The following is a 19404-nucleotide window of genomic DNA, read 5'->3' as shown; positions in this document are numbered from 1 at the left end:
TAATGCCTCTCCCTATGAGATTATGAGGTCATAGGATTATGGGGACCAGTCACATTCAAACTCTCACACAGAAAAGAAAGCTAACTAAGGTTCAGGGTTTGCTGGTGAATTGCCCCCACACCAACTCTCCTACTGAATTTAGCATCTTTTGCTGATTTTTTCCAAACCACTGGAGGAAAATGTTTCCAACTCTGGCAGCAATTAGGATGGTACTGGTTTACCACTGGGGGTGTCTTGAGAAAGTCTTTTCCAAAAGCACCTTCAGAACTTCAGGGAAATAAAGGAATGGATTCCACAAGATCTTTATAGCACGCACGACTATGAAAACATGCCTACCTCACAATGGACATGAACATCTTGGGGGCTTCTGCAAAATGCTCAGCAATGTCCTAGAAGGCTGACTGTGAGTCATGCTATTACCTCTTCCCTGCTTCACTCAGGCCCAGCAGAGCCCAGCTGACTGGTACCTGGGCTCACAGAAGGCAGATGGGTGGTGGCAAAATGATACAGCCAGACGGTAGAGATCATCAGTAGTCCCTATATCCTAGAGTCCTACCTCGGCTTGAAACTAGAGCTATAGCCAAGCCTATTGAGTAGGGTAAGAAAGTAGGGGATAAGGAAAAAAGAGAGTCTCTTTCCCAACAAGGCTGTGAGACAGATCAGGATGAGCGGGAGGCGGGAAAAGCTAACACCACTGATGGCCACTCACAAATTTGCTTTAAAAAAAAAGGCATTAGGAGGATTCTGTGGGTGAGGACGAGAAGGAATGTTTGCTCAGCTCACTCCTTTGATCTGAATTTACACATGATCAATCTGCCATATTTGCATTTGTTTGGGGCAGCTTGTGGTCTCCTGAACAATTCTCTTCTATTGGTCTTGTGTGCAATCCATGGACTCTTTAGTTTCTGCCACAGAGGCATCTCAGCGTAAACGAGGAGCTGCAGGCTCCGCTTCCATCTTCCCGTGTTGCTCCATGCCTGGTGCCTCCTGGCAATCACGCCTCTGAATGCACGTTCAAGTTGCCGCTGGAAGTCACTGGGCTCCTGGCTCCATCAGTCTGAGTGATGAAGTAGGCATTTTTAATATTTGCTAAACAGGACTGTGGAGAAGGTGAAGTCTCGGCAGGGCTCCCAAGCGGTAACTGCATCTTGTTGTCTCAGGTTAATCATGTACCTAATTTGCCGATTATTGACTTGTTCTCGCAAAGGGTTTTCCTTGGCTTGACATATCAGCAGCAATCAGTGATGAACTGTCAAGCAAACTTGCTCGCTGCCTTAACCACCCGAGTTCCGGACTTGCAGCAACAGACTCTGATCTGAGATTTTCCTCTGATGCCTAGCCCAAAAGCCTGGTCACGTGATCGTTTTCCTTCCTCAGCCTGGCCTGTTTTGTTCCAAGAACCAGGGTTCAGCAAATCTGACACAGTTTGTAGGGTTTCAAATATTTGGTAAGAAACCAGCCAGCTTTGACTGTACATACACCATCCCCATAAGAATTTGAGTTGGTACATTAAGACTTGTTTTCTGCACTGCTTTTAAAAAAATGCAGTGTTGGGTGTCAAAAATGCTGCATTTCAAGCACAAAGATACCATCCTTTCTAACTGACGATGTTTGGGAAATGGTAAGAACTAATTTATGCAGGGGTGCAAGTCAATGAATTCGTCACTGACACAGTGCTGCCGTGGGTGGGCATGGTGTATGCTCTCAGGAGAATCTAGCATGGTAAATGCAATTCATAAGGGTTTATTTGTAGGAGCAGACTCAGACGAGCCGCTAGGAATGTCTTCACACTGTGAGAAAAAGTCACTATGGCTTTTCATTCACATTTCTGGACCTTTTCTTCTGGGACCATTACTGACCGTCCCTCTGAAGTAGGGTGGGACTTGTTATGGGCAATAAGAGAAGGGACTTATATTTCCTGTGCCACAGGATTCTTCAGAAATGGGTGCACTTTCCTGTCTCCCCTTCTCTTGCCAGGGGAGCTGGCATGTGCCTGGTAACAGAGACTTTGTAGGTCTGTGTCCTCGAATCCGAAGATGACACCAAACAGTTGTTGTTAACTGGAGATGCAGGGATCAGAACCTTAGTGCTAATGTCTGCAGTTAGATAATTCCTTTGGGTGTGCTGTGCTGTGGGCAACCCAAGGCAGCCCCGAGGAGGGGATTTCAACAGTAGCTTTGGCCTCTGCCCAAGGATGTGTAGCGATCTTCTCTGAGTTGTGATGACTACAGGTGTTGCCAGTGTCCCTCTCTGTGAAGCGAGTTGGGGCAGGTCACCATCTCCCCTGATGGAGAATTGCTGATCGCCAGACTAAGCAAGAAGCAGCATTTGCTATTTTAAGCCACTGGACTGTCAGGCTTTTTTCTTTCTTTCTTTCTTCTTCTTCTTTTTTTTTTTTTTAAACTGCCATGGATATGCTTTGCTAGAGCAAACATGTATAAACATTTAGCCAAAGGGGACTACTTCAAATTATGAGTGTTTTTACTTTCTCCTTTTTGGTTTCTTGAAATTTTCGGCAATGAAAACATAGTTTGTTCTTCAGTAAGAAGAAAATAATGAAGAAATTAATTTTATTTTTAAACCCCATATTTGCATAATTACTTGTCTGCATTAGTGGTTTTACTACACACACACACACACACACAAACAGTTTTTGGAGATGATTGTATTGGGGGCTGAACCCAGGGCTTTTCACATGCCTTCCCATCTAGTTACCAATGCTGAAGTCCAATGAAATACATACTATCTCCCTTTGGGGCTTTAGTTTATCAAGACTTTCCACATCTTCCCTTTGTTGTTCTGACTGTTGTTACATAACTGCCACCTTGCTGTGGGGGTGGGTGACACAGGTAAGAGAGGAAGCAAAGCTAAGATGAGCCATGGCATTCATTCACGACCACCTGGTGATGGCATGGCGTGGCGTGGCACGCCGCCACCCCGAAGCTCTTGGTCTAACTGCAGAACTTCCTCACCTATGCTGTGGTGCTGCTGTATCTTCTGTAAAAAGTCAGTCTGAGACAAAGTCAGCTGGGACTGACTCCGAATCTTGGGAAATTTAAGCAGGTTAAAAAAAAAAGGAATCTCGTCTGTCTTTAATATCCTTGAACAAGGGTACTAAACTTGTCGTCTCTTGGTCAGAGCAAGATCCTCTATAAAATTTAAACACAGCCATTTCATGCAACACAGTCAATGGAATTTCATCCCCTTTCCCCTCCCTTTCTTTCTCTTTCTCCAGCTCAAATGAGTCACCTTGGCTGGGCCGCCAATCCCCATAGAACTTATGTTCCTTGATAGGATATGCCAATAGAAATGAGAAATTCTATAATAGCTTGAGACGTGTGTTAGTCACCTGTCCCTGCCAAGAGCTCAGCACCGTCTCCTCTAGGAAATGTGCCTCATCAAATGGACATGAATGCACGGAATGACAGGGAGTGGATGTAAGAATGTGCACAGAACATTTTTCTCGCCCCCCCCCTTAAAGCAGTGCTCTGATAGTGTACCTGTCTTGTGCATTTCTGGGCACCTCTGCTGTGCTATGCTTACCTGACCCCTCAACACACCCTCCGCTCTTACACTGGCAGTTGGACTGAGATCCCAGGTCATATCAGCTCCTTGCTATTCATTTCCTTTCCCTTGAAGCCTATGCTGGGGCTGTCCCTGGAGTGGATTTTTTTTTTTTTGAGAGGACGATTGGTAGAACAATCACAAGCTTGGCAGGAGATGGACACGGCGGTGTAGCCACAAAAGAGGAAAAGACATTGTCGTTGGGGGCTGGAGTCCTAGATGTCAGAACGGCAGGGAAACGGAGTGGAGTTTGTCTGTCAGCTGCTGTCTGTTATCACTCAGTTACAGGGCTGCCATACTCGCTGGCTGTAGACACAGCTATCCCAGGCTCTGGTATCCAGAGCCTGCAAGGCAAACGGAACAACAGAGCTGGGAGGGGGGGGACAACCTTGAGTAGGCCACATTTTCCTTAGTGTGGCTCCTTGCAGCTGACGAGCTGAGAGGAAAGTTGCGCTCAGCTGTGCCCAGAGGCACACCCATCCATTCTTAAATCATGCCAACAAGCAGATTTCGCCACAGTAAATCCTTCATTACTGCTGCAGCAGGACCAGTGGAGCCTGAAGGGCGAGCTGACCACCTAACAATCTGTGTAACTTCCTAGAGTGGCATCCTGCTGTCTGACCAGAAGCTCTGGAACTGCCTCGGGGACCCCTTTCAGCTGAATCCCTCCTTCCCTGGATGAGGATCTCTTCGGAGAGCAGCTGTCGGCTTGGTCAGGGACAGTGTTCACTCATCTCTGGATAATCCGTGCCTAGCCCAATAAATATTTTTTTTTCCTGGATGGATGGAGGACTCATTGATTACCACTTTACATATTGGTCCCAATAGCATGCACTGTGTATGGTAATAAAAACCTACACAGCCCTCCCTGCTCAAAATGAAATCGCCCTTAGAGTCCTTATATCGATCATTGCAGGCTATAAAGATGGGATTGCAAATAACTTTCATCTCGAGAGCCAGCATTGGTCGATTGGTAGTGGCTGCCTTGAGAGTTGTGCAGGGAGGTATTTGTGTACTGGGCTCAGTGAGGGAAAGTGCTGTCATTGATTAGCAATGTCTGCTCTGAGCTAAAGACAAGGCTATGGTGGCCTGACTGCTTCCTATTTGCCAATGATTTTAAAGCCTTAATTTCTTCTGATAGAATTTTCTAGATGAATATCTTTCTAGTACATTTTAAAGCCAGCTTTGACTGGACATCTGGATGCTTTCCCTCCACAGTGTGCTTCCTAAGGTACCTTATATATTTTTTTGCTAGATTTGAGGGCAAATGAGGCAGGGAAAACTTGGCTTTTCTCAGATCCTATAATTCTTGCTGGAAAAGAAATTCAAGCTAGGTAGGTGTTAATTCAGTCCAAATGGTATGCATATGAAATCTGTACTAGGAATCCACAGGGTGATAAATATGAGTTCCATAATAAAGTCTACTTTCCTTATTCCTAACTCTGGCGAGAATCTCCCTCTCACATTGCCAAGGGTTTCCCAGGGAGCTCAGTTCAGGGTATCACAGAGATACCCTGAACATGGATACCAGTTCCATACGTCACTCTTCCCATACACAAGAAGTGTATGGCCTACTACTTGGTGTGACTTCTGTGAAATGACTTTCCCATAAGGCACCCTGAGATTTACTTCTAGGCCAATCAAAGTAGGCCAGACATGAGTAGGGCGGCACATCTTTAAAAACAATAATCCATGCACCATAAACTTAACTTTTAAAAACAATCCCAGTGGTCTTAGCTCATTCACTGTTACGTCACCACCTCAGCCTGTTTCAAAGTAGTTCCATCACCCTTGGAAGAAGTTATACTCCTGGTAGAGATCAATCCCCTCTAGAAAAAAATAATCATCCTGAGCGCGGTAACTCAGACCCAAAAAGAGAGAAAAATGGTATGCACTCACTCGTAACTGAATATTGGCTGTAAAGTAAAGGATAACCGTGCTACAATCCAGAGACCCAGAGAAGCTCGGGAGCACATGGATATCCCTGGGAAGGGGAAGTAGAGGAGATCTCCTGGTGGACTTGAGGTGGGTGGGCATGGGAACTTGAGGGATTGGGTTGAGGGGTAGATGGGGGGGGGAACAGTGCTGAGAGGTAACTGGAAAGGGGTCTTTGTGGAGTCAGGTAGAAGCCTGATGCGAGGGAAATTTCCACGAGTGTACAAGGTTGGCCCCAGCTAAGATTCCTGGAAGCAGGGGCTACAATAGCCTGAACTGGCCATTTCCTGTGACCAGATTGGTGACTACCCCTACTGTCTGATATCAGAGTCTTCATCCAATGACTGGTGAAGGCAGATTCCCCATGGCCAAACATTGGACTGTACTTGGGGAATCCAGCTGAGGAGAGGGAGGAGGGATTGTAGAAAATAGGACAGCATGGGACTGACCTAAGCCTTCTGCATATATGTGACATTTATGTAGTTTGGTCTATATGTGGGACTCCCAGGGTGATAGGAGCAGGAGCTGTCCCCTGTGCCTTGATGGTCTCTCCGGAACCTACTCCTCATGCTAGATTTCCTTGCCCAGCCTGAACACAGGCGGAGGTGCTTGGTCTATGGCAGCTTGACATGCCGCACTTGCTGAAGCCCATGGGAGGCCTGTTCCTTTCTGAGCCATTAGGGAGGAGGGGTAAATTGGGAGGGGGTGGACGGAAGGGAGTGAGGGGAGGCTGTAGTCAGGATGTTTAAAAAAAATAGAATTCGGTCTCCATTCCCTGGCAACTGCTCACCTCCCTTCTGCATCTATGGATTTGCCCAGTCCAGATAGTTTATAGCTAAAATTGTACACTACAGGTCTTTTGTACCTGACTTCCCTCATTTAGCATAGCGTGCTCACGCGTGCTCTATCAAATCCCAACCCTCTGTTCCTCTTTATGTCCGAGTAATAGTCCATCGTACAGCCTTGCCACACTTTGTTTACCCAATCCTCCATCATTTGGACACTCGGGCTGCTTTTCACTTTTTGGTTATGAATAACGCTGTTGTGAAGCGTTAGTGTTCTTCACGGGACAGAATGTTTGGCTTCTTTTTGAGCGTATATATGCACAGAAGAGAAAGTTCCCTGTCTTATGGCAGTTCTACAGTTTTCTTTCTCAATAACCAGTCAGCTTGACTCTCTAGAGGTTGAACTATTTGGTTGCCTGCCAGGAATATACGAGGGCTCCAATGTCTTCAGACCCCTGTCCATTCTGGTCATTGTCTGTGCTTTAGTGACAGGCGTTTTAGCAGGTATGAAGCGGTACACGTGCATGCGTTATTCACTCCATCTCGTCAAGTGTGGCCATACCTGTGCGTGGGACGGTGGCAGTCCTCTCCTGATGTAGACACCAAAGAGGGCATCCTTCCCCAGGGAGATGTTGAACTTCAAGAACTGGGGCTGACTGATGTGGATCTGTGACCTCCAAAACACCCCTGGAGGAACTTCCTGTGTCACCCGTCGACCAACTTCGGCTTCGCCACTGTCTATGCTGCTGTTTTTCAATGACCAGGGCACTAGAACACAGGAACAGACAGCAAGTCAATGACATTTGTATACATTAGTTGACTGTACATTTATATTTAATTATATGCCAGAATTTTTTTTTTTTGCTGTTTCCAAGTTAAGATTAAATGCATTCTCTTTAAGTGATAGCTGAAACATTGAGGATTTAAACGAAAAAGCTATAAATTCATACCCCAGGGCATCTGAGACCCTGACACAGTGATTTTTTTTTTTTTAGAAATTCTATTATTAATCTCAACTGTTCAAATATAGGAAGAGCCAGAATCTGAGGAGACATGAAGTCCCATCCCCCACGTAACTGGCATCTTAAAAGGACCAGGAGGGAAGGGCTGCCCATGTTAATTTGGAACTATGCTTTTTCTTTTTTTGAAGCCTTTCATTACTCTTCCTTGTCCAGCCTACTCTGATACTTGGAACAAAAACCAGTCCAAAATCCAAAATAAATAAAACAGTTCAGCAGAAAGTGAAGTCAGCACCTGACACTGGATTGGCCCCTCCTTGTGGAGGACAGGGTGGAAAGATCCTGAGAAGTCACACCTTCGCCTTGTAACTTTGACACAAAATGGTCACATTCTTTGGGTGGCCGATCCTGACTATTTCAATTGCTCATGCACAGCCTGAGTTCCTCAGTACTTGAAGAGTAGAAGTTTGGTTAAACAAAACAAAATACCACCCCCCCACCCCCCGCAAAAAAAAAAAAAAACCAAAACAAGCCAAAAACATTCTGTCTCCCTTTCTTCCTTACTTTTCCTTCTTTGGTCCTTCTCCTTAATTTTTCCCCTCCTCTGTCTTCATCCTTCCCTGAGATGGGGTCTTTCTTTGTAGCCCAGGTTGGCACCGAACTGACTCTGTATATAAGCCCAGGCTAGTCACGACGGAAGTCCCCTCGTATCAGCCTCCCAGTTGCTGAGATCACAGGCATGATCCAGCAAGCTCAGCTTGCAGTGTCTGAGTTGAGAGGGGATTGCTCCCTAAGAGTGGACTGGAGGCGCTTTCTTCAGCAACCAGGGCAAACGGAAAAGCTGAGATCAGCTGCGCCCGCGTAAACACGTTCATTTCTCTACTGCTGCATCATTTGCCCCGTCTCCACGGTGACGGAATACCCAGCAAGAGCCTGGTTGCGTAGATGTCATTTGTGATGACCTCAGATGACTCCAACCACGGCGGGAAATATAAAAACCCCACATCTTACCGGCTTCCTGGCTCAAGAGTTTCTAAGCCAAACGAAACCAGCCACAGAACGAAGCTATGTTTGTGTCTGTTCCTTTCTAGGAGTGTGGATCCCACTGGTGCCCCTGAACTTTGAGCATCTTCAGCCTGGACTATGGAGGTTCATCAAGTTCCCTTTGGTGCTCTGCCGTGGATGGATAGTCCTGAAAAATCTCTGTCTGCTTATTCAGTCCGCACACACTGTACAGGGTCTGGACGGTCGTGAAACCTTACAGAACTGCCAGAGACTGGCTTTAAAGATGAGCGACCCTCTCTGATTCAGCAGAGCTGGCTCTGTCCCCATGACCAGTGGCACCAGCATGAGACCTTGACGTGACCTTGCCCTTAGTTTCCTCATCTGTAAAATGGGTGGCCAGTAAAATGGTTTGGACTGATAGAAACAGAGTAACTAGGGTGCCAGGAACCCTCGCTGAATAGTGGCTGTGTCCAGCAGGCACTAAACACTTGCTACAAGGGGGAACTTGGGGTGGTACAGGAGAGCAGAGGCTCGGCTGGCTGGTTTGCCTCAAGTCTCGGCTTGGATGCTTGCTAAATGCACCAAATTTCTGCGCCTCAGTTTCCATGTCTGTCTAGTGGGGACACTACTATTACTCATTTCATAGGGCTGCTAAGAGGAATTACTGAGTTGGTCCACTCAGAGCTCTCAGAATCAGTTCTGGCATAAAATATTGCCTCGGGCGCTAAACCTTGAGCAACTATGGCTAATTTGAGGGAGTTCTGAAATCAGGGTGGGCCCAGGAGAGAACATTTGTTTTCTCTAGTTGGTCAGAGGCCGTGAGTGCCATAAATTGGAAACTTTTATATTTAAAAATGTTGCTTTTGTCAGATTTTCCTACGCAAATTAAAGCCTTTGAGGGCACGGAACATTATATTAAACAAGGACCCAGTAGGGAAGGAATGAAATCACGAACAAACAGATCGAACAAGAACAACAAGAACCACCGTGGACAAGAATAGCTGTAGGCCTTCAGTAGAGACCAAAGCAAATGCTAGCGAAGAGTCACGCGCGAGGAAAATGCATCAACGCTGAATGAGCTTTGACGGCCCAGGCTCTATCACTAAGTTTAGAGTTTAATCCATAGGTGACAGATGTTCCGCCACACCTGCGGGCCTCAGAGCTGCTGGGCTAACGGCAGGCTCGTGACCTGCAACCGGCAGCCTGTAGTGGCCTCTGGAAACCTCATTGAATTCTGACTGGCGGCCCACTGGAGACATGGGTGGGAGCAGGTTTCCACGGTGGTTGCTCTGGCAAAATCCAAAACGAAGCCTTGGAACTCCAATTTTAGAGCCAAGGGAGTCCCCCTTTCTTGTACAGGATCCTAACTTTAGAGCGCCGTGTTTGGGAAACCACCTTCAGATGTCAGTGGGTAGAGATTGCTGACTCAGCAGCCATACCCCTTGGCATTTTAGACATCCCTTTCTTCGTGTGTCACCCTCCAAGTGAGACACGGCACGTGATGGATGAACTACAAAGTTGGGGTTGGGGGCAGCTTCCAGGGCTCAATCCTGGCTTCCATGCAGTGTGACTTTTGGCACTTTGCTTAACCTCTCTGGGCCTCCAGTCCTCTATTGTAAAATAGAAACCATACACAGTGCGAACAATGAGAGTCTGCAAAGAGCATAATACCAGATCACAGTATTAGTAAAATAAACTAGGCCAGTTACAGAGGATGGAAAATGGTCATACAAGAAGGAAACCTATGCAGAAAACATCTGACTTCCTTTTTGGAGTTAAATTTTTTTTTTCTAAAAACAGAAGTTTGGTGTATATTTGTGATCTATATGTATATGTGCCTGTCCATGTCTTGAGAAAGTCCAATTTTGTATGGGACAGATTTAGCTAAAAGAATAAGCTTAAACTTGGGACTCTGCGCCTGAGACTGACCCTGGGCCAATGGCAGCATTGCCCTGAACACACAGCCCCTCCCTCTGCGGCTCACTTTGCTGGGACACGGCCTGCAGTTCTTGCAGATGCCGCTGGGGGGCGCTCTGCTGGCCTCCTCAGCATTCCCTCTAGCTGTGTCTCTGAGCATGTCTTTGCGGCCCCGCCCCATGTCCTGCACACCTCTGCGCTACTTCTGCCCATCTGGTGGGTAATTTTCAGCAAAGCCCTGTGACAATTGGGTGACAGGAGGGCCTTAAGGAAGATTTGCTTTGAAGACTTGCATGTAAGCTGAACCTTTATTTTAATTATTATTATTAAAAACAAAACAAAACAAAATTACCTTTCTAGAATTCTATGTGGAATTTGCTATTTAAAGAACTTTCCTTGTGGACTGTTTGGAAGAACTGGGAGTGGAGCTCTGGTGTATCTTTCCTCCAAACTCTAATTAATAAACAAGTACACCAGGAGACACTTGCTACCGTGGAAAGGCCTAGAAGATAAGGGTCCAAAACCATGGGTCCTGGCCCTGGCCCTGAACGACCTTAAGCCTTTTGGGGAAAGATGGGTCAGAATACACTATTTTGACTCGAATCCCATGCTTGTTGCTAAGAAACCAGGGTTTTGGGATGTCTAGCTCTCAGGGCCTCTGTGTCCTTCCCTATGGAAGAGTGGTGTGGAGTCAGAGAGGCATGGACTCAGAGAGGCGTTAAGTGGCATCCACTCCAGCCTTCCATGCTCCATAGAGCAGGCTGTGAGAGCCATTCTTTAAACAAGTCACGAGGAGTCTATAGGGTTGTGTGCATGACTGGGAAGGGCGCCCGTCAGCACACCAGATGGGGACGATCAGAACACGCTTATGGCTGGCTTATAGGTACCTTTAATTTTAACAAACTCAGTGGCCTTGACATAAGCTCCTTCCACTGGTAGACGGCATTCTAGATTGTTTCTTTGTTGCCCTGATAAAACCCTGACCAAAAGGAACTTGGAGAAGAAAAGGTTTATTTGGTTTATACATCCAGGTCACACAGTCCATCACTGATGGAGGTCGGGGTAGAAACCCAAGCAGGAGCAGAGGAAGGAGCCATGGGGGAAAGCTGCTTGATGGTTCGTTACTGATTCTGCTCAGCCTGTTTCCTTACACAACCCAGGACCACCGGTCCACAGTGGGATGAGCCCTCCACCGTCAATTAGCAATCAAGAAAACACCCCCACAGATGTGCCTGCAGGCAAATCTAAGGCGGCAATACCTCCGCGGAGGTCCTCTCTTCCCATGCATCTCAAGCGGACGACCAAGAATAGCCATCACAGATGGGAAACAAAATCGTCAAAGCAGATTTCCCAGGGTGTGCAACTGAATGATGAGTTTGCAAACCTTTTTCTTTAGCAGTATATATGCACACATACATTCATACATGTAATTTTTATTTTGAAATAGCATCAGGTGAAAATAATTTCAAATACTACATGGAATTTCTGTCATCTTTAACCCAGACTCTGCAAACATTACACACATCAACTTTAGAATCATTTCACTCTTCATATATATATGCATAAATATGCACGTATGTTTGTGTGTGCAGTTAACCCTCCACATCTGGGGGCTCTATATATATGGGTTCAATGAAATAGAGATCAAAACTACCTGAAAAGAATTAGATCTGTATTAAGCACATGAATTTTTCCTTTTTCCTTGGGATTCCCTGAACAGAACATGTAGAGATGATTTAATATATAGGGAAGGATGTGTCTAGATTATGCAAATAGTACATTTTATATAGAAATCTTGGGGACCCACAGATTTTTGGTATCTGGAGAAGACTGTATCAGTACTCCCAAGACATGGATAGATGACTCCGTGTGTGTGTGTTTGTGTGTGTGTGTAGTGTTTTTCTATCCTTGGAAACACTGAGAATCAGTTACAAACAAAGGCCTCTTTTACCTTTGCACACTTCCATGTATTTATCTTAAATCAGAAATAGCATTTTTAAGAACCACAGTACAGCCATCTTCTCAAGAAACTAACCTTGCTACTATGCAAAGTTTAGTTCACAGACCTCATTCTAATTAGCTGGTGGTCATGATAGTGTTCTTAATAGCAAAGGAAAGAAGTTTCTACTCTTTTAAAAGAATAATCAAAGTGGATTTATTAGAAGTTGCAGTTTAAAAAACAATAGGAGGAAAAAAGGGGCAAAAAAACTATGAATTCTACAGCCTGCATGGGGACCCCTCTAATAGACTATGAGACTGCAGGTTGGTCAAGTGGTGGGCCAGTGTCTGGGAACACGGATCTCTGTTTTTCTCTTAGAACAAAGAGACAGCAAAGCTGGGCCAGATCCCACAAATAAAGGTTTGAACCCAGGTTCTCCCTAGCCATACAGTTCTCCTAGGACAAAAACATAGCTTGTCCCTAACAGGATACCATGGAGAGACGGGTAGCGAACGAACAATTATGGCTGGATTCGGTCTCTATGTACAGAATGGATGAACCTCACATGGAAAAATATAGACATCAAGGAGGCTCTTTAGGGCTGATCAGTCCCAGAAGTGGGACTCAGCACCAGCAATGACCAGCTCCGTGGCTCTGGGCTTATCACCACCCTTCTCTGATTTAGTCCTTCCATCTGAATGATGGACTTCTGAAGATTCAACCAATAACATGTTGCAGGCATGCTGGTGTTTCTACTTTCTAGCCTGGCTGTCACCGCATTCCCTTAAGTCAGCTAGCACCGGGAACTCAGATCTGAAGGCTAAACTTGTAATGGTAGAATTTCATATATAGAATTTCATATATAGACTGCCTGGAGTATGCACAATTAATAAACGAGGCCCGTGGGCTGGAGTGGGGTTTCACAAAGCCACAGTCCATTTTCCAGAGCTGCTGAAGTCAATGAACAGCAAGTAGTATGCCTAAAGCCTGTCAGGGCGGTGCATAGGTCATGCATATTAAGATATGAGGGTCAGAGCAATCAAAGCTACAAGCCTGGTGCTTCCATTTGGCCCCAGCTGCTTCTCCTGTGAGCAGTTCTGTGCACCTGCCTGAGTGAAGGGCAGCCAGACTTTACTTAGTTGGCAATGATGAATGAACACCCTAAACATTTGGCTGGGTCATCTTATACTCAAGCAATAAATATTTATCAAGCATTTACTGTGATGAAGGATAAACTTTGGACCACACAGAGCTGGGATGTATGCCATATTCTCATCCCGCAGTCCAACAACCCAGGTAGTCTGAAGTCTCGGGTCCTACGGTCCTGAGTTTGGACAGAGCTGGGGACCTCCAGAGAAGAGACATGGCAGAGCATCCTGTGTCCTTCTTGGGCAAGTGGGTGTGGTGTGATTGGGTGCTGGACACTGGCTAGGAAAGCCATTCCAGCAAGCAGGGCCTCCCAAAGCTGGGGCCTCCATGGGAGACTTGTCTATCCACGAGCTACACAATGAAAACTGGAGATGGTGGTCATTTTCCCCAAGAGGTGGACGTCTGAGATCCTCCAGTTCCGGCTAGCGCATCTCCAGCCTACCGGTGAGCCTTGCGGTGTCCCTAAAGTAACACCTCGATGATCAATTTTACACGATCATCCGACTCCATCGCTCTACGCAAGATTGCTCATGTAAATGGGAAACGACTGTGTACTTCTGAGACATGTCCCTAAAATCTCAACCAGTTAAATAAGACTGATGTCGGGGAGAGTGACAGTCCTCCACAGCTGCATTAGGACCGATCATTTCAGAACATGGTACCATAACTCATTTATGGAAACAGAGACGTTATTCCCTAAACAAGTGATAAAGGGAATGAACTCCCAGTTATAGCAGGGAAATGAGGCCTCGTATTAATACTTCCTAACTTCCCCGAGCTCCAGAGGCTCCTCCACATCCATCTGCCTTGCAGATGATTCTGCCTCACATATTTTTATCTATCGCAAATAAAGTTGAATTCAGAAGATTGCCTCGGCCATTACACTTCGTTTCCATTTATTTAGGCATCTGAACAACCATTCGAGGCTGCTGTTTAGCCAACAGGTAACGAAAGGGCTCCTGTAAGGACCTTTGATTAGCGGCTAAGAAATAGAGCTCGTCTGAGCTGTCAGTGGCCTCGTCAGTCTTCCAGCCTGTCACTGGATGGCCCTTCTCAGGAAAAGACTCCCAGGATGAGAGGCCCTGGTTCTGTGACGGTGTTCACAATGCTGCATAGCAATGCTCATTCGTAGAAGATTCCTCTACTCTAGGGACTATATACGGCCTTAGCATTTTCCCTTAGATAAAAGCGGTCAGTTCTTCACTACCTCTAGTCAAATATTTATACCTCTGACCCTGTAGTGAACTCACCTCGCCTCAATATGCCACTCGGTTTATTAGTATTGTTGATGGTAGCTAAACGTACAGAATACCTTCTACTCGGCATACGATTTCCTGACTGCCTGATGCTTTGCCCCCTGCCCCCCTTTTTTAGGATGGGAAAACCAGGGTTGATAGAAGTTATGTGACCTATAGAAGTTATGGCCCTATAGCTCTTCAGTGGTAGAACTGGGATGAGAAAAGCTTCTCGGGTGGACCCAGAACCCCATTTATCTAACTATTAAGCAGACTGCATTTCAGAACCCACACTAGAGAATTTCCAGAAGAGAATCCAGAAGGAGAAGAGCTCTGGTGGACTGACCCTGTGAAAGAAGGGTGGCCAATTTTGAGAGGAAAAGCAAATGCAGGATGTAGGAAAAATGATCGGATTCTTTGGATCTCCGTTAAGCCAGATTGATGCGAGGAAGAACAAACTATACAACATAGAACTCGGGTCAGAAACCCATCCTTGTGACACATTTAATTGGGACCCAGCTGTAAGAGTGGTAGAACAACACCCTAAGAATGACAGGAATTGCATCGACTTCAGCTACAGACGTATTTGCTAATGGTTATGCTCTAAGGTGATGTTTGACCCCTTGTCCTTCTGGGAACATCACCAACTTTGGAAAAGTCCCATGCAGAGAAGTGATCATTTGAAACCCTGAGCTGTATTGCATTGAGAGGCTGAGTGACAGGAGCCAGAGGAAGAATTACCAACCTCCCCGCGAATCTGGCTCCTAGTGCCGTGCATTAAGCCAACGAGTAAAAATCATTATGAAGTTTCTGCTGAAAGGGCAAGTGTAGAAAAACATGTTTCTAAACAGAATAACAGTCTTTGCCATTTTTTCCAACTTGCATACCATCTGGAAATTCTGATTTTTTTCAAAGGGTAGGAAAGAAATGTGCTTCAGGCACAAATAAATGTTTACAGCTTAGTTATAAACCGAGAACGGTAGGGCTTAAAACAGGCAGGCTGGCGGTGATGGAGCTCAAAGCGGCAGGAGACAAATCATGCTTGGGGATCTGGCCAGCTTCTGTTACACATCGGCCTCTTGGAAGGGGAAGTCTTGCTTCCTATTGATCTCATCCAGTGAGGGACAAAAGCGACACCTGGGACTTGTGTTAATTCTTGGAAGGTAAAGGAAGGGAGATGAAGTGGCGTTATTGTCTGCCTTGCCATTCTGAAAGCAGCCTTCCCTTTTGGACATCCCAGCATCTCATTGGAAGTGGCAGCCTGGGGAGATGTATTAAATGAACCAACCAAGAGAAGTGATGGTGACTTTAATGATGATAAAGATTCGTAGGTTGTTTGACAAGTGCATGCTACCAAAACGCTGTTCTGCAAGGCTATCTCTTTTATGCTGGACCAAAAGCTTGTGGAGGAGTACCATTCTACAGATGGCAAACTCAAGGCTAGGAATGGGTAAAAGACCTGAATAAATAGGGTCAGTTCGGCATGCGGGGATGTAACTGGTGTTTGTGTTCAGCCAAATCAGCGCCAGTATACTGTACTGATTTACAGGATATTTCAATGCAAGCCATGAAGCGTGCAGAACCAGTGCTGGTGAAGGAAGAGAACTAGGGGCGTTGGGATCTTGGAATCCTTAATTTGGGTACAAGGAAGGTTCTAGAGATGTAGAGATGAGTTTGGAAATGATACGGGAGAGTCATCAGCGTTTTTCTTTTATTAAAGGGTAAAATTTCACATACAGCACCGGACTGCGTCCGCAGTCTGACAGGCCTGGCTATTCACCAAGAGAGACTATCACCACGACGGGTGGCCAGCCATATTTGGTTCATGAGATATAGTTTGCTCACCCTAGTGACACAGAGGACAGTAGGAATACAAAATGACTGATGACTTTTGAGAACAATCCATGAAATTCTACTCGAGACTGTATTCTTTGTTAAGATCAGTGCACAAACCCAGGGCCAGGGACGTGCCCTGGTAAAGTTCTTGTCTACCTTATTTCTGGGCACCGGCAATCACGCTGGATCCCTTTATGCTCTCTGGCCAGGTCAGCATGCTGTATCAAATCTTCATTCTCAAGGCTTATCTAACCCCAGATCTATAGAAAAAGCACTTTGTGTCCCTCTAATGAAGATGTATGAGTTCATTCCTTTGAACATAGAAATACACACGAGATGGTGAGTGATTCTGGCAGCCCACGTGTGGCTTCTTTGCAGTGTGGAGCCCAAGACAGTCTACGTGAAGGTTTAATTGAAAGAGATTGGAGGAAAAATAAACCACGAGCAACAGTAATTGGAAAAGGAAGAAGAAGACACAGCCCCAAGAATACACTCTCCTAACTAATGAATGGAAAGCTGTTTCCACTATCATATCAGAGTATGGAGGCTGTCCTGTCTATTAGACTCCTTCCCAAACCTGCACAATGTAAATACTCCTGAAGATCAACTAATGAAATCTCTATCGATAGACCATCTTAGATGGCGCTCACATGCCCGTGTTTTGCTTACATTTTAATTTGCTCTTGCTGGATACTTACCCAGTAATTGCTTAATAAGATTAACCTCCCTGGCAATGTGTGGTGAATCTTGATTAAAACATCGGAGTGAAGGATTATCCTATACCACAAAAAAATTGAGGGGGTGTTATTTAATTAACTTATTGCCAATATGTCTTGATTGTCTCTTTGAAACAGTGGGAGAGTGGTCGATGGGAATTGATTTGGGTTATCTAAATGTATAGAATTGGTGAGTGAGGAATGGGGAGGTCACTGGGTCTCGCAATTCAAATCTCGAGTCACTCAAGGACATTGACAATCTTTCCTGTCGTTTTACAAGACTTCCTTTAAGCTCGAAGAGGCAATCCGGTCTCTTCAGTCATCACTAGAGTACTGTTTTGGCATTTGGAAAGAAAAGGTATTGAGTTTTATTTCATTTTTAAGCAATTTTGAAGCTTCACCCTTTTTATAAAGGCCTAGTGAGCAAAGCCCACAGGACAATGCCCTGTCAAATAGCCTCCCCCGCATGTCCCATAACTACTTGGACAATCTCAGAAGCAGTAGCATCACAAAGGCTGTACTCTCTGTTTTAAAGCTCACTGTGTAGGAAAGACAAAGATTCTGCTCTTTCCAAAGCCACAGTGGAAAGGACACGCACACTGGTTACCATAGACCAGTGACTTGCAATCTGTGGCTTGCAACCTATGGTTCGCAACCCCTTTGACAAACCCCCCATTTCCCAAAACATTTCCATGACAATTCACAACTAAAACAAAGTTCCGGTTGTAAAGTAGCAACAAAAATAATTTTATGAAATTCAGGTTGTGAAGCAGCAATGAAATGATTTTATGGTTGGATATGGGGGGGGGGTGCCGGTGTCACCACAACATGAGGAACTGTAGTAAATGGCCGAAGCCTGAGGAAGACTGAGAACCACTGACTTGGAGACAAATATCCCTAAGGCTTGTTCTCGAAGGAGTTTTCCTCAGTCATCTGACCGTGATGTGGGATGTTGAGGGGTCTAGGAAATGGAGCATAAGGACAGAAGGAAAAGGGGACATTTTCATTTCTGGAGGCCCGTGAAGGTCTTAGGGTCCCGAGGTAAAGGCTACTAATTCAAAAGCATCTGTGTACAACTTCAGAATATATCTGTCTCCACATCCCATGCCTGATGAGATAATCTGCTTCTTTACTTTCAAATGTGTGTGCTGATTTGTCTGAAAGGAAGGGGGTGTTGACTCGATGTTGAAGAATAGTAATGGATGAACATGGCAGAGACTCCCTCAAGGTGGGCTTCTAAGCGCTGTCCTGTTGTACTCAGCGCTGAGGTAATTCTTCACGATAGGGGGCTAGCTAGTGTTACTGTAGGTCATTTAACAGTGCCCCTGGCCTTAACCCACTAGCTATACCTCCTCCAACTACATCAGTACAAAAGAAAAAAATCTTTTCAGTCCTTGCCAATGTCTCCCAACTGGCAAAAATGAGAGCCACTGTTGTAAAGGAAACAGAAGGGAGTGGGGTCAAGTACTGGAGGTGAAGAGATTTCAGACCTGAGGACAAGAAATTTGGCTCTGGGCTTTGTGGTCAGTTAAAGCCGAGCACAGCCAGTTAGGGCGGAATACCCTCTTTATTTTGAAATCTGGTTTTACCTACTCGATAATGAAAAGCATATCATTTCATCCTCAGGTAGAACTTTTTCATGCTTACTTAAAGGTAATTTAGCGTTATGATTATGACAGATGAGAAGCGTGATTCTTCAACACTGGGTAAAAAGGCAGAAGCCATCCCTGAAGGTGTAGGGCAGCTCTGGGGAGGCTGACTTAAAGACTGTTGGCGAATCAGGGTGAGCCATATACACCCGAGGCAGAGGGGGTCTGGGGTCTTCTCGGCAGAGACCAGGAGGTACAAGAAAAGCCAACCTCCTGTCCAAAGATGCACGTTGCACAGACCTGAATTCAAGTTTGTACCTGCCCTGCTTTCCTTTGGTGAAGTTTCTAGAATATCCCGGGCCTGAATGCCTCAGAGATGCTGATTTTCCTATTTTTGAAGCTGAAGTTACACTATGCTGTGCTGGGCTTATGACAGACCTATAGAGGCTCCTTTACTGTGCTTTAAAATATTCCTGTGGTGTTTTCTAAAAAGATAAATTGTGTGTGTGTGTGTGTGTGTGTGTGTGCGCGCGCGCGCTCGTTCCCATGCGTATGTACTGGTGACTAAGAAATGGACTGAGAAAATCTGTTTGGAGAAGCCCTTTCGCCACAATCTCCGGCTTATGTGATTTCCATCTCGAATAACTCAAATGTCATCGAACCACCAAAAGCCAGACCCACTAGCTGTGCCATTGGCTGCTCTTGCCTTTTAATTGCTCCTGTCCCCACCTCTCCTCGGCTCTGTTTCTCTCTCCTCTTTTTTAGCACCTTGTTA

The 19404-nt window shown here is 45.6% G+C and overlaps 1 protein-coding gene across 4 annotated transcripts in view; it reads right to left on the bottom strand.

Moving 5' to 3' along the window:
- The window catches only part of Tenm2 (teneurin transmembrane protein 2), a 1241175-nt gene that overhangs the window by 191941 nt on the left and 1029830 nt on the right, over window positions 1-19404 (bottom strand). For all 4 annotated transcript variants that reach the window (XM_085694277.2, XM_085694278.2, XM_085694281.2 and 1 more), the window contains one exon: window positions 6847-7052. In XM_085694277.2, the coding sequence (XP_085550403.1) occupies window positions 6847-7052 (206 nt within the window). The remainder of the gene's footprint in view (window positions 1-6846; window positions 7053-19404) is intronic.

Source organism: Myodes glareolus, chromosome 9, assembly GCF_982192425.1.
Source record: "Myodes glareolus chromosome 9, mMyoGla1.1, whole genome shotgun sequence".
Classification (NCBI taxonomy): Eukaryota; Metazoa; Chordata; class Mammalia; order Rodentia; family Cricetidae; genus Myodes; species Myodes glareolus.
Note: the sequence above shows the minus strand (reverse complement) of the source record. Positions and strands in the feature narration are given on the sequence as shown.